Here is a 19,363-nt window from a genome sequence, read left to right as displayed (position 1 = left end):
TAATGATTTGAACTCTTAACATCTGCAATCCTGCTCCACTCTTCTTGCCACTGTGTTATGTTTTAAGTGCATTTTAAACAGTTTTTTTTTGCTGATTTCTCTAAATATAATATATAACCATTTTCACCGTTTTATACCCTAATCTACCAACCAGGTGCTTGACTGGGAGTATTACATTGAACGTCTTGCAAGTGCCATTCAGAAGATAATTACCATCCCCGCAGCTCTTCAGCAGGTGAGTTATCAGAATTATGGGGACGAGGGCAGCCCGGATGTGAGAATGCTTGTGATTACATTCGAGATGAGGAATTATTTTTGCACATCGTCATAAAACCATTTACGAACATACAGATGCATCATCTGAGTTGACCTTTTGAAATTCAACCTCTCGGCCTACCTTGCTCCTTTATCTCCCTTTGTCCTGCTTTCTGAGCACTCCACCCTGTGTCATTTAACTTCTGCTTTTCCCTAAATTCCCGTGAGGTGTCAGCCCTATTCCCTCACGTTTTCTCTCGGACCTATGTGGGTCCATCATTCATTCATGAAACTGAGCAGTGCAAAGAATCAATTTTGCTTGAGTGGATTTCTACAAGATAACCTATTTGCTTATGACACAACCAGCTTAATGTTCCTTGTGATACACATCGAAGCATATTTTAATTGTTTATGCACCTGACGAACCTGATACCTTGATATGAGCGATAAAGTCGATCAGGCTGATTAATGGTTCCTGAACACATTTCCCTTCAGATTAAAAATCCAGTCCCTCGAGTGCGACACCCAGACTGGCTTCACAAGAAGCTCTTGGAAAAGAACGATATTTACAAGCAAAAGAAAATCGGTGAAATTTTCTCCGTAACTGCCACCCGACAGGTAAGCTTGTGAGGTGTGTCCTCATTTGCATTTGCGGAGATGCCATGTTTTTATTTTTTCATGATTAATTATTTTGATTGCTCATTATGTATTTTTCTTGTGATAAAATATCTTCTGGTTGTGCAGACAAATACCTCTTTTGGTAATAACCAAAAATCCTCCTCTTTTTTTGTTTTGTTTGTTTATTATTCTTTAAAACTTGATAATTAGGTTTCGGCAGCGATGTCGTTGGAATCGACTCGAGGCTCCCAAGTTGCTGATGTTGAAGACTTGGCTGATGGAAAGGGGAATGTCACCAATGGTGCTTCCGTTACATCCTCACCTGTACCCCGCGCTTGTATCGTGGTTGGTACAAAGCAGAAGAGGGGACGGTTGACCGTCCATTCTGGAACGGTTGATCCCTTTACATCTTGGAGAGAGATTTTGGGGAGCCCCCCACCTTTTGGTCGCACCGAGGTAAGCAAAGCAAAATAATTGATCAGATAGGAGAGGAAAGGTGAGCAAAGCCAGGTGTGCTGAGGTGGTAGAAACAATACATGAAGAGGTTGTTATTGTGTCCAGTCGTATGAAATCCTCTTTCAGGATGAGAAACTTGCATGGCTGAAGTTTCACAAGAAGAAATGGGAAATCCAGGCCCAGCAGAGAGCGTCACGAGTTAAGTGTTCCAAAATGGATGGTGGAACTGCAACAGGATATGTCGGAACTGCTCGCAAATTTCTGAGTGCAGGGATTGGGAATTACCTACAGCGCACTGCACGTTCCATATTGACTTCTGCCTGGCAGCTTGTCCAGGTGAGTGCTTAAGGAGCCTTTGGGAAAGAGCGTGAATTTTATTTGAGGATTGTGGTTTTTATTGATCTTTACATCTTCGCAATATGTCCTCGCCCCACACCCAAATGGCACCTGCACCTGCATCTCAGGTGGTGGAGACGGACAGTCCAGGCATTTTTCGTCTTTGGGCTCTTCTTGGATCAGAGCTTCATGCCTTCCGAGTCCAGATCCCTCGGGTATTCTATGTGAACCAGCACAGTCCCCGGCTAACTGAAGATTACAACTACCGTAAGGTGCTGACCTGACCGTGGGGGGTTGAAATGAATTGCCAAAGATAGGAAGCTTAATAATGTTGGGACTGAAGGGGTTGGTTTCATCAGTAGAGGATTCATCTGAATGCGTCTTGTCATCGAGAAAATACGGAGCAGAGATGAGAGGGGATAAAGGTTCAGCCATTGGCACAAGTTCTGTAAGTTAGACAGAACTGCCATTCCACATCGATATTTAATTCCCATGGAGTTGAGGGCTGCATAATGGCCTATTTGTGATCTTGGAATGCTATGCATGTCTGCCCCACGTGGTTACACAGTGCGGGTGTGACACTGTGTTTCTCAATTATATTGTACTCGACCTCACAGGGTGTTTAAAAAAGAAAAAAAAGTAGACATGTTGTTGACCTCTGATCTTTATCGCCTCTCTTCCAGTCTAGCTTCCTCCACTCTCGCAGTACTCCAAACCTCTCCAGGACGCACGTGTTCTTTCAGTAACCCCTTCCTGGTTAAACTTCCAAAATCCAGTGTTGTAAACTTTAAACTTTCTGGAATTTTTTTTATTTTTTCTTCTTTTTTACGGCGTAGCCCATAGGGCAAAGCCGTCTGGAACAGTTTTTGGCTGTCCGTATGTATGCATGTATGTCCCTTCAAACGTACACCAATCAGAGCTGAGGATCTGGTCACATGACAGGGGTGATGTAATGTCATATGGTGGTATGACTGCTGACTCCACACACCACCATTTTGATTCCTATGCCGTTCAGGCCGGTCATATCGTTGAACCTGTCAGGTATCACAATCTGCATGAATGAATGAATGAATGATCGTTTTGAAGCCATTTTCCCCCGCTAAAGCGGGGGTTGGCCTTGCGGACCCCATGACAATCATGGTTCCCTGTTTGAGGCAATGTTTTTATGGCCGGATGCCCTTCCTGCCGCCAACCCTTGGTCGCCTCTTACGATGCGCAGGGATACGGTGCACCTATTCTAAGTCGGGGTACACACCGTGATCATTCATCCCAGCAAGCTGGTACTCAATTTGCCGACCTCAGAAGGATGACAGGCTGAGTCAACCCCCCTGGCGTTAATTCAGCGATCGACTGGGATTCGAAACCAGGATCCTAGGATCCCAAGCCGGCACCGTAACCGCTAAGCCAACACCAGGCTCATGCTCTACCTTAACGTTTTTCATTCAGTGTGAAACACAAACAAACACGTGAAACACATGAAGTAAAACATGTGAAAATAAGGATCTTTTATAACACTCGGTTGTTAGGGTTAGTCATTGATTGTAAGTCAGAGTCTTTAAGTCTTTGGTGCTTCCAGTCTTGCTCTATGGATGCGAGACTTGGACCCTCACCAAGGGCCAGAGAATGAGACTTAATTCCTTTGGAACCAAGTCTCCGGAGAATCTTTGGCTATCACTGGTCGGACTTTGTGTCCAACGACCGGTTGCTGAGAGAGACTCAGATGAGATTTGTTTTCTGTATTGTCCGTGAGCATCAGCTGCGGCTGTATGGACATGTGGCTCGTTTTCCGGACGCTGATCCAGCTCACCAGATACTCTCAGCAAGGGAGTCTCGTGAGTGTAGGAGGCCAACGGGCCGACCGCGTGCCTCGTGGTTGCAGCAGGTTGATCGGCATCTCAAGGAGATAGGGATGGGTCAGGCATCAGCCTGGGGGATGGCCAGACAGAGGCCCCTGGAGTACCGTCGGAAAGTGGATGCGGCGACTCACGACTCCGGCGCATGCGCCCATACCTGACCTGACTTGATTGTTGTCGTGGCTGTGGTTGTTGTTGTTGTTGTATGTGGGTTGCTTCTGTGTAGTTTTATATATTTTTCTATTGCTTCGCAAAATATCACTATTGTATATATAATTTTGTATGCTCATTCCGTGTCCTTCTAAAGGTTTTCTACTGTCGTAGAATAATAAATGTTCCCGTTCAAACTGCGGTGTGAATAAGCCATACATTAGCGCTTCTTCCTCTTCTTCAAGCTCGCAAAGAGGCTTTTAGAACTGGCACATTCGTGATTAAACAAACGATTTTCTTTTTCCCGCCAAAGATGTTTGGTTCCTGTGTTTACAGCGTTTGTCTCTCCGTGTGTAGGTATGTCCCTCACATATTTATCCTACATATTGGGTGAATTTTATAGCCGACAGTTGCGCTTCTGAATGGTAGAAAGTAATGCCACTTGGCTTTGCCAGTTATGTTTTTCAATTCCCTTTAGGGAACGTTCATATATTGCGTTCTACACCTGGTTGGGGAAAATTATCCCACTTGATGATTGGGGAGAACTGAAATTATGACAACATTGTGATGATGTATGACGGGGGTGGAGGGGGGTGCATGCCCCCCAGATCATATATAATTAAAACTTTGATTAACTTAACGGTTCGGGTGGAGGTTTTGGAATCCTTGGGCCCTGAGTTCGAATCCCGGTCAGCTGTTGAATTAACACCAGGTGGGGTTGACTCAGCCTGGCATTCTTCCGAGGTAGGCAAAATGAGTATCAGGGTACTGGGTCCTCTCTCAAGGAGGTTCATGGCAAGATTTGCATTCTGGCCACTGCAAAACACCTCATTCCGTAACACACACAGTGGTGTGTGTCGGGATGGCGCTGAGGTCACTTTGATAGTGTTGACTAACTGACCAACATATAGAATAAACCAGTGTCTCGGTGCAATCTCTTCACTTCAATGGTGACAGACAGCTTAGAGTACTTCAAAAATAATTTAATACTTACATGATTTGATAATTGGTATACTATCTGGTATATCTGATATCTGGTATATTTGATAACCTCCACCCAGGTCATACTATCCTCTTCAACTAAACTATCAAACAAGCGGCTACACCGCTGTTAGACTTTCGGTCTTGTTTTTAATACTCCTTTTCCAGCTTTCAGTTCTCCCCAATGTTGAACCAGCTTTCAGAGGCTGGTCTAGGCCACTCTTTCCTCCAGGGTTTCAATAAGGTGGCATATTATTATCAATAGAAAACATAAACACTTTAGCCTGGCGGAGCTCTACCGAGTGCCGTTCTAGTTATCTCCTGTTATAGCAACCATACCTCTTCCCAACATGCAGTCTTTTCTACCCCCATGAACCCTAGCTATCCCATCCCTCTTACTTGCAGGTCGTTTTTTTCTTTCCACCCCCTACTCCTACTCCTGCTCCTCCTCTTCCTCCTCTTCCTCCTCTCCTCTCCTCACCCCTAATCTGCTCCTCCTCCTCCTTCCCCCCTCCTCTTTTCTGTCCATTTGTTCCCCTGCTTATTTTGCCCAACTGTTGAGTCTTTGGCTTTTTAAAACTCAACTGGACTACCGTCCAGTTGAGTTCATCACATACTGAACCCTCCGGCGTCTGTCGTCGTCGTCTGTCGTCTGTTAACTTTTCGACGTTAACACTCCAGCGTCCACAAATATCAACCGATTCTGATCAAACTTGACATGCAGCATCCTTACCCCCAAGGACCAGGTTGGTATTACATTTCAGCCCGATCCGTTGAAAAATGGTGGAATTAGGCGACCATTTTGTTTTTTGTCATGAAAACGACGTTAACACTCTGGCGTCCATAAATATTAACAGATTTTGATCAAACTTAGAATGTTTAACCCTTACCACACAAGGTAGGTTGCTATTGCATTCCAACCCGATCCGTCACAAAATGGCCGCCATAGGCCGCCATATTGTTTTCAGCTCAAACGACGTGAAGACTTTAACATCCACAAAAACTATTACACAAGGTTGTTGGCTTTTCATTTAAGTCAAATCTAGTACAGACAATTGACCTACTTTAAAGTTGTCCAGTCAGTTCAGTTGAGTTCTGCTTCCCTGGAAGCTCTAGTTTAACCCTCTCTCACCTTGTTCTTTCATGAGTTTTGATCTTGTATGAAAAATAAAGCGTTTGAATAATGTAAAGCACTGTTAGAGCTGTCTTGTGCAACAAATTTATATTTGGCCATTCACAATCTGACATTGTGCTTAATTTAAACAAAAATAAGTTTTTAATTTCAACAACCACTGTGCAACCATTTTATTGTTCCTTCCTTTATTTTTGCAGGTGAATCGGACTTTACCTCGATCCAGGCCTGCACCGTACCTCTATGAAGTTTCCATGCCTGAGGAAACTTGGGTTGCTAGCTGCAACCGTATTCTCACCGAGCTTGCCGGTCCGCAAATTGAAGGGGTGTATGAGACGCAGGTTAGCTGAACAGTTTAGGGGTCTTTTTTGGAGCCACGTTGAGTACCCCAATGAGCTTGTTCTACTTTCAAACACATGACCACTTTTTTTTTTCTCCTCCCCCTTTCCTTATCAGGTTCCTCTGCTGTTCCGTGCCCTCACCCAGCTGGGTTGTGTATGTTCAGTGAAGCGCAATTCTGGTCGAACCCCCAATACCCGAGAGGTGGAGACATTTGCATTGGAGGACCTGGAAATGAAGTCTCTGGCGCAGGTTTCTTACCTTGAACCCGGTACGGCTCTATGACTTGTCTTGTGTCTTTAATCGGCCTCAAGTTTTGTACACATGTACGCACATGTGGTGAATGATCGTTGCTTTTTCTGCCTTTATCATTGATGTGGAATTTAAAAAGCTGTGTATTATTCGATCTGTTCGCAATGTAATTTTTACTTTCCCATGTTGGGAAACGATGATAGCCTGGTGTTGGCTTAGCGGTCAGGGTGCCGGCTTGGTATCCTAGGATCCTGGGTTCGAATCCCGGTCGATCGCTAACTTAACACCAGGGGGGTTGACTCAGCCTGTCATCCTTCCGAGGTCGGCAAATGGAGTACCAGCTTGCTGGGATGAATGATCCCGGTGTGTACCCCGGTTTAGAATAGGTACACCGTATCCCTGCGCATCGTAAGAGGTGACTAAGGGTTGGCGCCAGGAAGGGCATCCGGCCATAAAAACATTGCCTCAAACAGGGAACCATGATTGTCATGGGGCCCGCAAGGCTAACCCCTGCTCTAGTGGGGAAAATGGCCTTAAAACGATCATTCATTCATATATTCCATGTCGGGAAACGAATGCAATATAATGGTAAATGCAATCCAAGCAAACCTCCTCCTGATTTCTTCAGAGGTAGCCAGATGGTGTATTTGGCTGAAACACGTGCGCGACGTTGCATGCTTCATTAGAAACTACAGACGAGACGTGATAATCTACATTCCAGAGGAATTTGTCAAAATCACCTTTTTCTCCCCCGCCCTTCTGACGAAATCGGAGAAGGGGGACGTTGAGCTCCTTCCGACCGACCCAATGATCGATCATCTGTCCATGTGCTTTTGTGTACGCGATATTTCAAAAACTGTTGAGCATTTAGGTTTCATTTTGCGGATGTCTATTCTTCATGATATTATCTCAACCTGATTAGGTCACGACTGTGATTGGCTGAATTTTGTTGCCATGGCAATCATCTCAGTAACTTGGCTTGTGTACAAGATATTTAAATAAACATTGAAGATTTAGCTTTCACATTGCACAGATCGATTCCTCATACCACCCAAAAGGCGGGGGACCTCGAGTATCAGCTCCTTGTGTATTGTAAGGGCACCTGTTGATGTTAATTTGAAGATCTAATGTGAAAATATCACATGTGACGAGCATTATTTCATGAGTCTTCATGAAAGATGTTTGCAGTTCCAGGTTTATCTCGTTGTTGTGCGTTTAAGCTTGTGAAAGTCGACAGTTGGCCTTTTCTAAAAGATGGCACTGTGTTTGATCGCGTAATCAACGAGTTCCCTTACAAGGAACTTCATTACAGGAGGAGGTCATTTGGTCCATCAAGCCTGTGCAATGGTTGCCAACCCATGTTTGTTTGTCTTACCTCTATTCCTTATAAATGCTGATTGACAAGCAAGTAAGCAGCACATACCATTTTTAAAGTCTTTGGTATGACTCAGTTGGGATTCTAAATTCTGGCCTACCAGACTCAGAGCGGACACTCTAACAATTTCACCACCGAGTCTGATAATGACGAGCAAATGTAGCCCATTGTTAGTGTTCAGGTCCTGTGAAGAAGTTTTGAAATGTATAAATGGCACGCGGGCCAAAGACATTAGTAAGAATCCAGTGTACCTTTACTTGGATTTACAAGGCCATTACTAAACGATAGACAAACCGACACAGTATATGGGATTTGAAACTTGGGCTCCCAACACCATTAACCCAGTGGTTCAGATGGGAACAACAAACAGGCCAACCCAATCTGATCAATATCTCACATTGAAACTCCCTGGCTTTCCAGAAATGGAATCGATTGGTGTGGAATCGAATTTCTGGACTGTTTTCTCCGATGTGCACTACCCTGCTTTCTCCCTAATCCCAAACCGAACACCGTAATATCATTTCCTTGCACATGATCAAGGTATGAGCACCAGTGTTGACCTTGCTTGCACCTTCTTTTGCAGGAAGTATCAAGCACTTGTATCTGTTTCATCAGTGCTGGGCAAGCCGTGCAATGTTTGGCCTTTTCTTCCCTGCCCAAAGGAAAGCTTCCGTCTTCATTCTCGACACGGTAATTGCTTGCAAAATCTGAGCTATGGAAGGTCCAAAGAGTATCCCGGTAGGACTGCTCGTTGCACTGTGTGTACACTCTACAGTTGATTACGCTCAATCGAAACTCACACAGAGTTCATGAACTTTTGTTCCCTTTCACTTTAAATTAATTTTCTTCATTTTCACTTTTCTGTTTCCCTTTTTTCTTTTGTTTTGTACTATCATCTCTCTTGATCGGGTATTTTATCGTATTTATGCTTTTTGTTTTTCATTTTATACATCTACCAGCAAAGGTACCCGGCGTTGCCCGGGTTCCAAATATGTAGAAAGTAAATGACTTGACTTACAGCAAGTTGTTATGTAGTTCATGTTGTATCTAATTATATGTACATAACATAAGAACTTGCTATAAGTTAAGTCATTTAAGTTAAAAAAGAGTGAGCGAGTTGGTGATTTAGGTCCAAGTTCAATCCATTTAGGGACTATATCTCAGAACGGGCCACATTTGGTGGCTTCACAAATTTTTGCCGCTGCTGGGATTGGAACGCGGATCGTCTGCGTGGCAAGCAAGCACATGATCCACTGGGCCACCAGCGCTGCCTCGGTAAAGTATTAACAGACATGTGTTTTAGTCAGCAAGAGCTCTGGGGTAGACAACATTTCTTGTTCTGCCGTTTGGTGCTCTGATGAAAAGATGTGTGCTTGCCCCAACACGTGAGCATGCAACATAGAGTTGACGATGAGAGAAACATGGACTTGTCAGTTCAACTCCAGCAACCTTGAGAGACTGTCCCTGAGACTTGTTGATGGTCATAGCAAATGATAGTCTCACTGGAAACTGAAGACGCTTGAACTGAAATGGCATATCTGTTGGGATGATGGGAATCCGTGGAATAAAAACATCCTCTCCCTTGGCACAACCAGTCATAATGGTGGCTTCGATCACATGGGGCATAAGAGTTTTGACAGCGAGTCTTGTACCGTTAGAGTTTTGGTGCATCCAAATTTCGTAGCAACATAATGGGGGCTCCCACTTTCAGTTGCAGATTGTGAGGTGGAACGCCAGTGAGCTGAAGAGAGTTTAGAAACTCTGTTGGATAGTTGACAGCATCGTCAAGATCAACTACAGTGTCAACTGACTTGTACCATGTGGATTGGTCTGGTAGCGGTTGAATGATGGTGGCATTAATATCCTGCACAATGTCATTTTTGGGAGCAAGGATGGCACGTTCACAAAGCCACTCATGGTTTTTATAATTCTGTGAGAGGCTCGGATAAACCTTTAATAGCATTTCTTCAGATGTGTTGATGATTGTTCCACAATTTGGGGGTATTGTGACATTTCCAGTCTCAGTGTCTACTGGTAGCTGACCATTGCCCAGTTGAAGCAAAACCTTAGGAAACTGGCCTGCTGAGACATCTCTATTAAGTGCAACTCTCATGTTGGTAGAAAGATGGAGTTTTTCCACTCGTCTCCAAATATAGGATTCTTTGAGGCATGCTCTCAACTCATCAGCAGGTGTACCCTTTGGAATGACTGGTAGAGTTTGCCTGAAATCTCCAGAGAGCAAGAGTGTGACTCCACCCATGATTTTAGAGTTACCTCTGAGATCCTGTAAGGTGCGATCGAGAGCCTCAAATGCAAGTCTGTGAGACATTGTGCACTCATCCCATACTATCAGCTTGGCCTGCTTTAGAACCTGTGCCTGTCCAGATCCTTTGCCAATATTGCACACAGGACTCTCATTGTGGACCAGGTTGAGTGGCAGCTTAAAGGCAGAATGAGCAGTCCTGCCACCTGTGAGCAAGTTGCAGCAATTCCAGATGAGGCCACTGCCATAGCAATCTGCTGTAGTGAACGAACTTGTGCCAAAATTAAGTTGATCAAAAACGTTTTGCCTGTTCCACCAGCAGGGGCATCAAGGAAAACAATTCCACCTGAGTCAGATGTCAACAATTGTTCGATCCTTGTATAAGCTTCTTTTTGATCTGGAACCAAGAGTGGTTCATTTTGGTGGACATACTGTTGCAGCTGTTGAATGTCATAGGTGGTTGCCTGAAGCATCTCTCGACTGAGAGTTGCAGGTTCAGTTGGTACAGGAGCAGGCAGTCCACACTGTTGAAGATCCTTGCCAGCCATGGACTGTACAGTATTTTCAATGAGTACCAGTGCTTGGTTGTACATGGCAGAGGTAAACTGCAGGTTTGGGTTTTTTTACTCTTGTTGTGTTTGATACAGTATGTCTTCTGTCATGCTGTCCTGGTGATTATGCCAAAGTTGCTCAGGATTGGATGGTGAACAGGCACAGATAATGATAGCAAAGAGGCTCCTCATCTTGCTTGGAGAATGTGAGACTGCAGCCTCTTCCAAGGTACTGTTCCAGTGTGCATCATCGTCCAAGAGACCTCTTCTCAGGCAAGCTTCACAGGTGAACAGGCACAGATAATGATAGCAAAGAGGCTCCTCATCTTGCTTGGAGAATGCGAGACTGCAGCCTCTTCCAAGGTACTGTTCCAGTGTGCATCATCTTCCAAGAGACCTCTTCTCAGGCAAGCTTCACAGGTGAACAGGCACAGATAATGATAGCAAAGAGGCTCCTCATCTTGCTTGGAGAATGTGAGACTGCAGCCTCTTCCAAGGTACTGTTCCAGTGTGCATCATCTTCCAAGAGACCTCTTCTCAGGCAAGCTTCATGGTATGTTGCACAGACGTCAGACATGTCCAGCAACTGTCTTGAGATCCTGGAATGAGGTTGGACCATGAATGTTGTGCAGGAGGAGACTGAGATAAAAGCACTCAGAGTTGCTGAGATGAACAGTGTAGAGATGACCTAACACTTGACTGGATCTGATGTGAGGGTGTCCAGGGATTGTTGCACCTTGCTTTCTTGGCTGAAATGCATTTTTCCCTTTTTGCCAGGTGTAATATCTGTGCACTTCACAGTAGAGAAGACTTCTAGCAAAGGAATCCTGTTTGCACAAATCAAAGAATGCCGTTAGTTTGGTCCTATGTAGCTGCTGGGCTCGCTGCAGCACGGTTTCTTCTGTGAAGTAAACTCTTTCCCCATTTTCCAAATGGATCTCAAGATGCATAACACTTGGGTGGCGTTCATGAATGGGAAAGTTGAGAATACGCCACACAGCCTCATTACTGCTGATGTAACGACCCATCTGATATGCTGATACCTCATCATTTTTGGTTTCCTCTCTCTGCAGACCAAAGACTGCCTGATCAGTACCTTTGTTGATGTACTTCAAGACATACTTGATAGACTTGACTGAGTAGCATGCTTCAACATTGATGTGTGATTTGAAGATGCATGAAAGGAGAGGGTTGAAGGGCACCACCCACTGGTTGTCAATGACAATTTCTTGTTGTTTCACTCTGAGAGTAGTGGTGAAGCCCCCATCACCTGGCTTTCTTCTTCTGTACAAAGGATATCCATCCTGATCTGTCTGAGTTTCTGTAAGAAGAGGTCTGGGGTATCGTTTTGTGCATTTTCCTGCTTTCATGCAAGGAGAATGAGTGTTGATGTGACCACAGGGACCATGGAGCATGTGCTTCACCACTACTTCATGCAATATTTTGTCCTCGGTAGGATTTGGAATCTCTGCACTGATGATATCATCTACCTGAGCTGGACGAATCTTATCCTTAAGCCAGACCAAAATGTGGATGTGTGGCAATCCATGCTTTTGCCATTCAATGGAGTACATGTAACATCTGCAATCTCCAAAAACAGCACCTTTTGTGATGAGATTCATAAGTGAAATAACCTTCTGGCGAAACACTCTGGCAAGAAAATCATGCCTGTCTTGGGCTGTCTGACCAAGCATAAGTTCTGCTGTGATCTCGGGCCATGTAGGATTGCAGGTAAAAGTGTTAAACAGATCAGGTCTACCATAGTAGCGAACATAAGTCATGGCATCCTGTGTGTACTCATGCATGTAGCGAGGACCCCCTGTGAAGGAAGAGGGCAGTATAACTGTCCAACATTGGCAGCATAACCATCATTTGCAACAGCATCTCTAAGGTGAACATAGCTTTCCACTCTTAATCTCTTCTGGTTGTGTCTGATGTAGCACAATCGCTCAGACTCAATCTTGGCATACATGTCAACAATGAATTGGTGGCAGACCTGACCATATCGCAAAATATGACTGTCCATTTGTCTGACCATAATTCGGTAGGAATAGAAGTCATTGGCAGACACTTTTTTCCCATCACGTCTTTGGTGTTCAAAGTGATATCCATCCTCACCTTTCCAGAATATGAGAGGATACTGCAAGGCATCATAGGCCTTATTAGTTTCAGAAATACGAATCAGTTTGTCATCTTGCTGTTGGAGAATGATGTCTCGCCGATTGAAATCTTGTCCAGATATGAGGACAGCCACATCCGAAACAGTAGGAGCATTAAAGCGCCGTGGATGCTGTCCTGTTGGAGTTCTGTCAGCATGGATGATTACTTTCCAGTTTGGCTGTGTTAGATTATGCAAAGTAGTGCGAAAACTCTTAACATAATTATTATGAGCATGGAGCATCTGCTGAAGGGCCAGCACAATTTCCTCTCTGACAGTTGTAATATTTCTGCAGCGCTGCTGTACCTACTGCTGCTCATCACCCATGAAATAAATTTGAAGAAACTTTGGGTCTTCATTAGGTTAGGGCAAAAGCGAACCAGCCAAATGGTAAACCTGTCCCTGAACCTTAAAAGTTGGCATCCATCCTTGTTGCTGCACAATGCTTGTAGTACCAAATGAGGTCATTTGAAAGCAGGAGTTGTACTTTCGTATGTTTGCCAAGAAATGGTGGGAGTCTCTGTTGCTGTCAGCTAAAAGTGACTTTAGTGGTTCAGGTGGTTCTGTGAGGGGTGGGAGAAGCACTTTGCCTCCAGCACAACACATTCCAGGTGATTCAGCCTTCCACTTCTTTGCTCTGCAGTGTTTACAGATGACATACATTCCACCTATGTGAACAACAGAATCACCTTCATAGTTGATGGAGGAGTCATATTGAAAGGCAGCAAGCCTCTTGTTCTGCCACTTGCTTGCTCTCACTGCTGTCTGCCTGGTGCGGTATGCATCAAGTCGTGCTCTTGTCTGGACCGGAGTTTCTGCTGCCCTGGTTGCTGAATGTCTGGCTAAATCAGCCGCTTTTCTAGAAGTTGTCTGGGCCGGAGTTTCTGCAGCCCTGAGTGCTGTCTGCCTGGTCTGTTGTGCAGCAATTCGCGCTTGTGTTTGAGCAGGAGTTTGAGCTGATCTCAGTCGGGCCTGTCTAGTCTGCTGTGCAGCAATTTGCACTTGTGTTTGAGCAGGAGTTTGAGCTGATCTCAGTTGTGCCTGTCTGGCTCGCTGGGCTGCAAGTCGAGCTTCTCTCTCTGTTGAGGATTCTCTTTGTCTCTTTTGTTGTACTTGTATTGCATGTGCATCTGCACTTGCAGAACGTTGCCTCTTAGGTCCCATTTACGAAGTTACTGAGAAGTGATTGTCTGTAAGAAAGGAGAAAAACACATGTATTGAAACATTAGTGTTGAGTAGTATATGACACCACTGAGTGAAGAACAATATCCGTATGGACTGAAAAACATACGTTAGTGTTGAGTAGTATATGACACCACTGAGTGAAAAACAATATGCGTATTGACTGAAAAACATACACCAAAATCAATATAACTATATCTTACCTTTTGTACTGAAAATGCCAGTATTTGTAAACATTATTGCAAATGGCTGTGAACAATCACGTACTGAAACATCCCATGAGAGAGTATCCTAGGATGAAATAGTTTTGATTTGGAGGCAGTGCAGAAATGTCAAATTTGGTCCCCGGGGGGTGGTGGTGGTGGCAGTGGTCGGGTTTTTTTGTTCATCAGTGATTCTGTGGTGCATGGGGACCCTCGTGCCATATGTGGTGAAGATCCGTTGAGAAATGGCAAATTTGGTCCCCGGTGGGGTAGGGGTGGGGGGGGCGGAGGAATTTTTTTGCTTCATCAGTGATTCTGTGGTGCATAAGGACCCCCGTGCCAAATTTGGTGAAGATCCGTTGAGAAATGGCGACGCTGTTTCAGAACAAACAGACAACCTTTCGCGCTTATAATATAGATGAGCGCCTTCAAGCTACAACTCCATTTTACTACGTACGTCGTTATGGATGTACTCACGTTGTATTACATACTTGTATGTACTCATGTTGTACTATGTACTTGCGAGGCGTACTCACGTCTTGCTGAGGTTAGGGCAGGGCTTGGACTTTGCATGTTTGTGTGTCTGAAATTTGCTCCCACCCGCATCCTCTTGCTGAGGATAGGAGTGGAGCTTTCTGGAGCCCCTTGAAGAGTCCTGGTTGTTCCAAACTTCTTCCATTTAAGAATTATGGAGGCCAGTGTGCTCTTGGGAACCTTCAATGCAGCAGAATTTTTTTTGTAGGCTTCCCCAGATCTGTGCCTCGACACAATCCTGTCTCTGAGCTCTGCAGGCAGTTCCTTCGACCTCATGGCTTGGTTTTTGCTCTGATATGCATTGTCAGCTGTGAGACCTTATATAGACAGGTGTGTGCCTTTCCACATCATGTCCATTCAATTGAATTTACCACAGGTGGACTCCGATCAAGGAGTAGAAACATCTCAAAGATGATCAAGAGAAATGGGAGGAACCTGAGCTAAATTTCAAGCGTCATAGCAAAGGGTATGAATACTTATGTCAATGTGATATTTCAGTTTTTTATTTTTAATAAATTTGCAAAACTTTCTAAAATCCTGTTTTCTCTTTGTCATTATGGGGTATTGAGTGTAGATTGATGATGGAAAAAATGAATTTAAACGATTTCAGCATAAGGCTGCAACATAACAAAATGTGAAAAAAGTGAAGGGGTCTGAATACTTTCTGAATGCACTGTATGGTCCAAGACCGTTAACAAAAACTTCATCAAACATGCATGCAGCATGGTGTGGTATTTCTATGGCCGAGAGACTAGAGCTGATGAGACAGAGCAGCAGAGGAAGACAACGAGGTTAAAGAACTCACTTGACACGTGATCCTGTCCATCGCTGATTGGGACATAACACCGTGAGATATCTAGATTTGATCGACATAATTACATAATAAACGTCCAACAGTTACACCCCTCCATTCCTTGGGCCAATGGGCGATCTCCATGTTACTGAGTGCATATTAAACCTCATTATACAAGATGAGAGATCTACACAGCAAACACCGTAACACGGATTTATTTACTGTGAGATATGTCCGTGAAGTTAGCTTCCCTTTACCCTCTACCTGATTCAAAGTTAGGGTTGTACCATTACAAAAATGGGGCGTGTTGTGGATTTCTTTGTACAAAAGGCGGATGCGAATGCGTAAATAGGGTAAATGATGAACTATGGTAATCCGATAATGGTTCGAATCCTGTAAATGTTTGAATCGGTTAATGTTTCGAATCCGGTAGTGGACTGAATCGGTAATGGCCTGATAAACATAACTGCAGCAACAACAACAACAAGCACGACAACAACAATAACAACTCTCACCACCCACCCCTCTCCCCAACTCGCCCCTCATTCAAACCTTTACCCAATTCTAACATTGACCCGATTCAAACCGTTACCCGATTCAAACCGTTACCCGATTCAAACCGTTACCCGATTCAAACCATTACCCGATTCTTACCATTACCCGATTCTTACCATTACCCGATTCAAACCTTTACCCGATTCTTCCCATTACCCGATTCAAACCTTTACCTGATTCGAACCATTAACAGATTCGAACCTCTAGCCGATTCAAACGTTTACCGGATTCGAACCATTAACCGATTCAACCGTTTACCGGATTCGAACCTTTGGCCGAATCAAACGTTTACCGGATTAGATTTTATTTTACCGGATTCAAACCATTACTGGATGGGAACCATTGCCCTATTCGCGTCTTGCATTATGTTTCTCAGGCCTTTAGAGGCCGCCTTTTTTACAAAGAAATCCACAACACCCCCCCATTTTTGTGATGGTACAATCCTAACTTTGAATCGGGTAAAGGGTAAAGTGTGCTAACTTCACGGACATTAAAAAAAAAAAAAAAACCACCTTTAGAGGCCATTTTTCCCCGCAAGCGGGGGTTGGCCTTTTTCGGGAACTGTGGTTGTTGTTGTTTTTCGGTCCCCTTTTTGAAGCAATGTTTTACGGCCGGATGCCCTTCCTGACGCCAACCCTTTTTGCCGCCTTTAACGACAAGCAGGGAATTACCAGTGAACTGGTACTCAATTTGCCGACCTCGGAAGGATGACAGGCTGAGTCAACCCCCCTGGCGTTAATTCAGCGATTGACCGGGATTCGAACCCAGGATCCTAGGATCCTAAGCCGGCACCCTAGCCGCTAGCCCAACACCAGGGATCTGGCGTTCATAGCGTTCATAGCGTCATATCGTTCATAGTGTCATAGCGTTCATAGCGTCATAGCATCATCACGTGATCGCTCTGAGCGAATCAGCGCCCACCTGCTTTAATTCCGTGCGCTGAAATGCGCTGAGGTAAATAATGGAGGTGATAGAAATAGGAATTAGGAAAAAAGTGAATCCGGATGTAAGGAGTTTGTAAACATCGACATGACACATTGACACGGAGCACGGAGTTTAAACTGTAAAACGTAGTTCTGAAAGTTGCTTTTCATGATCTCACGAGTTCGTTGTTGTATTATAATTTACTAGCAACTGTACCCGCCCTATGGGCGGGGCTTCAATTGGGAGGCCCAAATGAAAAGGCAAAATATCAGAAATTTAAGGCTTTTTAATTTTAAACGATTCATATAAACATCCGTTGAATCATACCCACATGCAAATCATCAAAATCTAAACAGTACATGGCGCCCATTTTGAAAAATGATTGGATTCTGCAAAACGGAAGCGGCCGTGACACGTCTTTCTCAGTCGCACGTTTATGTGTGAAGAGTGCGCGCCGAATCTGTAACACGGAAGCGGCCGCTACACCTGTTTCTCAGTCGCTTTGCACACGCTGCCGTGTTACTTCGGAGCCGCACGTTTATATCTAGGAAGAGTTCGTCAGGAGTCGATCTACTCTCTCCTGGTACGTAGAATTTCAACAAAAGCCACATCACTGTTCATATCGGTAAACATGATTCCATCGTGTTTGGAAAAATTGGAAAACTTGGAAAAATTGGAAAAACAATATGGCCTATTTTACTCCCAGGGGTCCCAGGAATACCCACCCAAAATATCGTTGCGACCGGTTGAGCCATTTTTGCGGTACCTTCGAACGGACGGACGGACATTTGGTGAATTATAGTAAGATACACAATACAAACAAATGGAGCATGAAAACGGTATTTTGAGGGTGTAATTTGGCTCCCCATCCACTTTGCGCCTGGCGCGGTTGCCCCCTCCTACCCTCTCCCCCATCATAACGCCTCTGGCTGTGCCTGCCCCACTGTTCTCCTCTCCCTCCTCCCTCACCCTGCCACATACCCAATGAAATTAAGTAAAGCACAGACATAATGGGCCAAACGTCCTCCTCCTGTGTCCAAATTTATTCTCTTTCCAAATCTTGTATGTTGCACCCTTACCCACCTATGAAATTGCAAACTGGCCTAAGGACCCCATAGGTCCCAAGCATTTGAGTAAGGATTTGTCTTCAACCTCTCAATATGGGCCAGCTGTAAACATTCATGGCTTTTCTGGAATTGTCTTCTACTTCCTCTTGTACGTATTTGTTATTTTCCATTTATATGTTAGAATGAACTATAATGTGGACAACAGCTTATAACCACACAAAGTCCCCCAGCACCATTCTTCTAATGAGAGTCTGCTTTGCAAAGGTCAGCTGATCAATTGCTCTCTCGATGACCGTATCGTCTGCAGTTATTGATCCCATTACATTGTTGATGATTTGTGAGTTAACACGTTTGCTGAAACTTATTTCTTGATCAACTAGTGGTGCTTTTTCTGTTAGGGTTGCCATGTGTGTAAATTGGTGTTAAATAGAACGCGTTCTGAGACATACCGTGGAGTCGAGGTTGTTATTGTGTATATTTTCAAATATATATCTATACATTGGCAGGTGCGCAGCAACCAGTTGCCCAGTCTGTCAGCTCTGTGTGCTACTGAGAGGGCTGCCCTGCTGCCCGTGCTGGGTGACAAAATGTTGCCTCCACCTGGCACCACCTTCCAGGTCCGTGCTGAGACTGATCCTCGTACCATCTACAAGGCATTGCACAAGCTCTTGATATCATACAAGGTGACTAATTGTGGTTTCCGGGTTGTACTGTCCCGTGAAAAGTGTTGTGTTAGGATTGGGGGAGAGGGGAGGGGGGCATTTAAAGAAACATTTCAACCCAGACCAGAACATGTGACCAGAACAATGTTTTTTTAAATCGCTGACCAGTAATGTCCCCTGTACACAAGGATGCACGAATGACATTTGGTCCATCTTTGGGTTGACTTTTTCATTATTTTTATTTATTTATTTATTTTGGATGCAGAGTTTCGGCTTGTGGAGGAGCTGGAACAAGGAATGGATCACGACATCACGACATGGTCTGGCACCCCACTCTGCTCTCCAAACTCTCCTCCTATGGTATCCATGGGAATCTCCACGCATGGCTTGCGGACTTCCTCTCTGGTCGCTGTCAACGTGTGGCCCTGAATGGGTTTCTCCCATCTCCCCTTCCTGTTCAGGCTGGAGTTCCCCAAGGCAGTGTTCTGGGCCCTGTGCTTTTTCTGGTCTTCACCAATGATCTCTCTGACTCTACAGAAAATCCTCTCTATCTCTTTGCTGATGACTGCACTCTCTGCCGCTCCATTCCTCATCCCTCAGATCGGCAGTCTGCAGCCTCCTCACTCTCTGCAGACCTGGACAAAATCACAGACTGGTCAAACAAGTGGAACATGTCTTTCAATCCTGACAAATCTCACACTCTTACTATGTCTCTCCAAAAAGA

At 44.6% G+C, this 19,363-nt stretch overlaps 1 protein-coding gene across 1 annotated transcript in view; it reads left to right on the top strand.

Annotated features, from left to right (window-relative positions):
* Positions 1-19,363, top strand: part of POLE (DNA polymerase epsilon, catalytic subunit) — a 126,027-nt gene that overhangs the window by 68,380 nt on the left and 38,284 nt on the right. Inside the window, exons 28-36 of the mRNA XM_068131122.2 lie at positions 155-235; positions 751-873; positions 1,084-1,329; positions 1,456-1,665; positions 1,794-1,937; positions 5,982-6,122; positions 6,238-6,391; positions 8,331-8,437; positions 18,484-18,660. Of these exons, the coding sequence (XP_067987223.2) occupies positions 155-235; positions 751-873; positions 1,084-1,329; positions 1,456-1,665; positions 1,794-1,937; positions 5,982-6,122; positions 6,238-6,391; positions 8,331-8,437; positions 18,484-18,660 (1,383 nt within the window). The remainder of the gene's footprint in view (positions 1-154; positions 236-750; positions 874-1,083; positions 1,330-1,455; positions 1,666-1,793; positions 1,938-5,981; positions 6,123-6,237; positions 6,392-8,330; positions 8,438-18,483; positions 18,661-19,363) is intronic.

This window comes from Myxine glutinosa, chromosome 11 (genome assembly GCF_964187855.1).
Source record: "Myxine glutinosa chromosome 11, kmMyxGlut1.1, whole genome shotgun sequence".
NCBI classification, from domain to species: domain Eukaryota; kingdom Metazoa; phylum Chordata; class Myxini; order Myxiniformes; family Myxinidae; genus Myxine; species Myxine glutinosa.
Note: the sequence above shows the minus strand (reverse complement) of the source record. Positions and strands in the feature narration are given on the sequence as shown.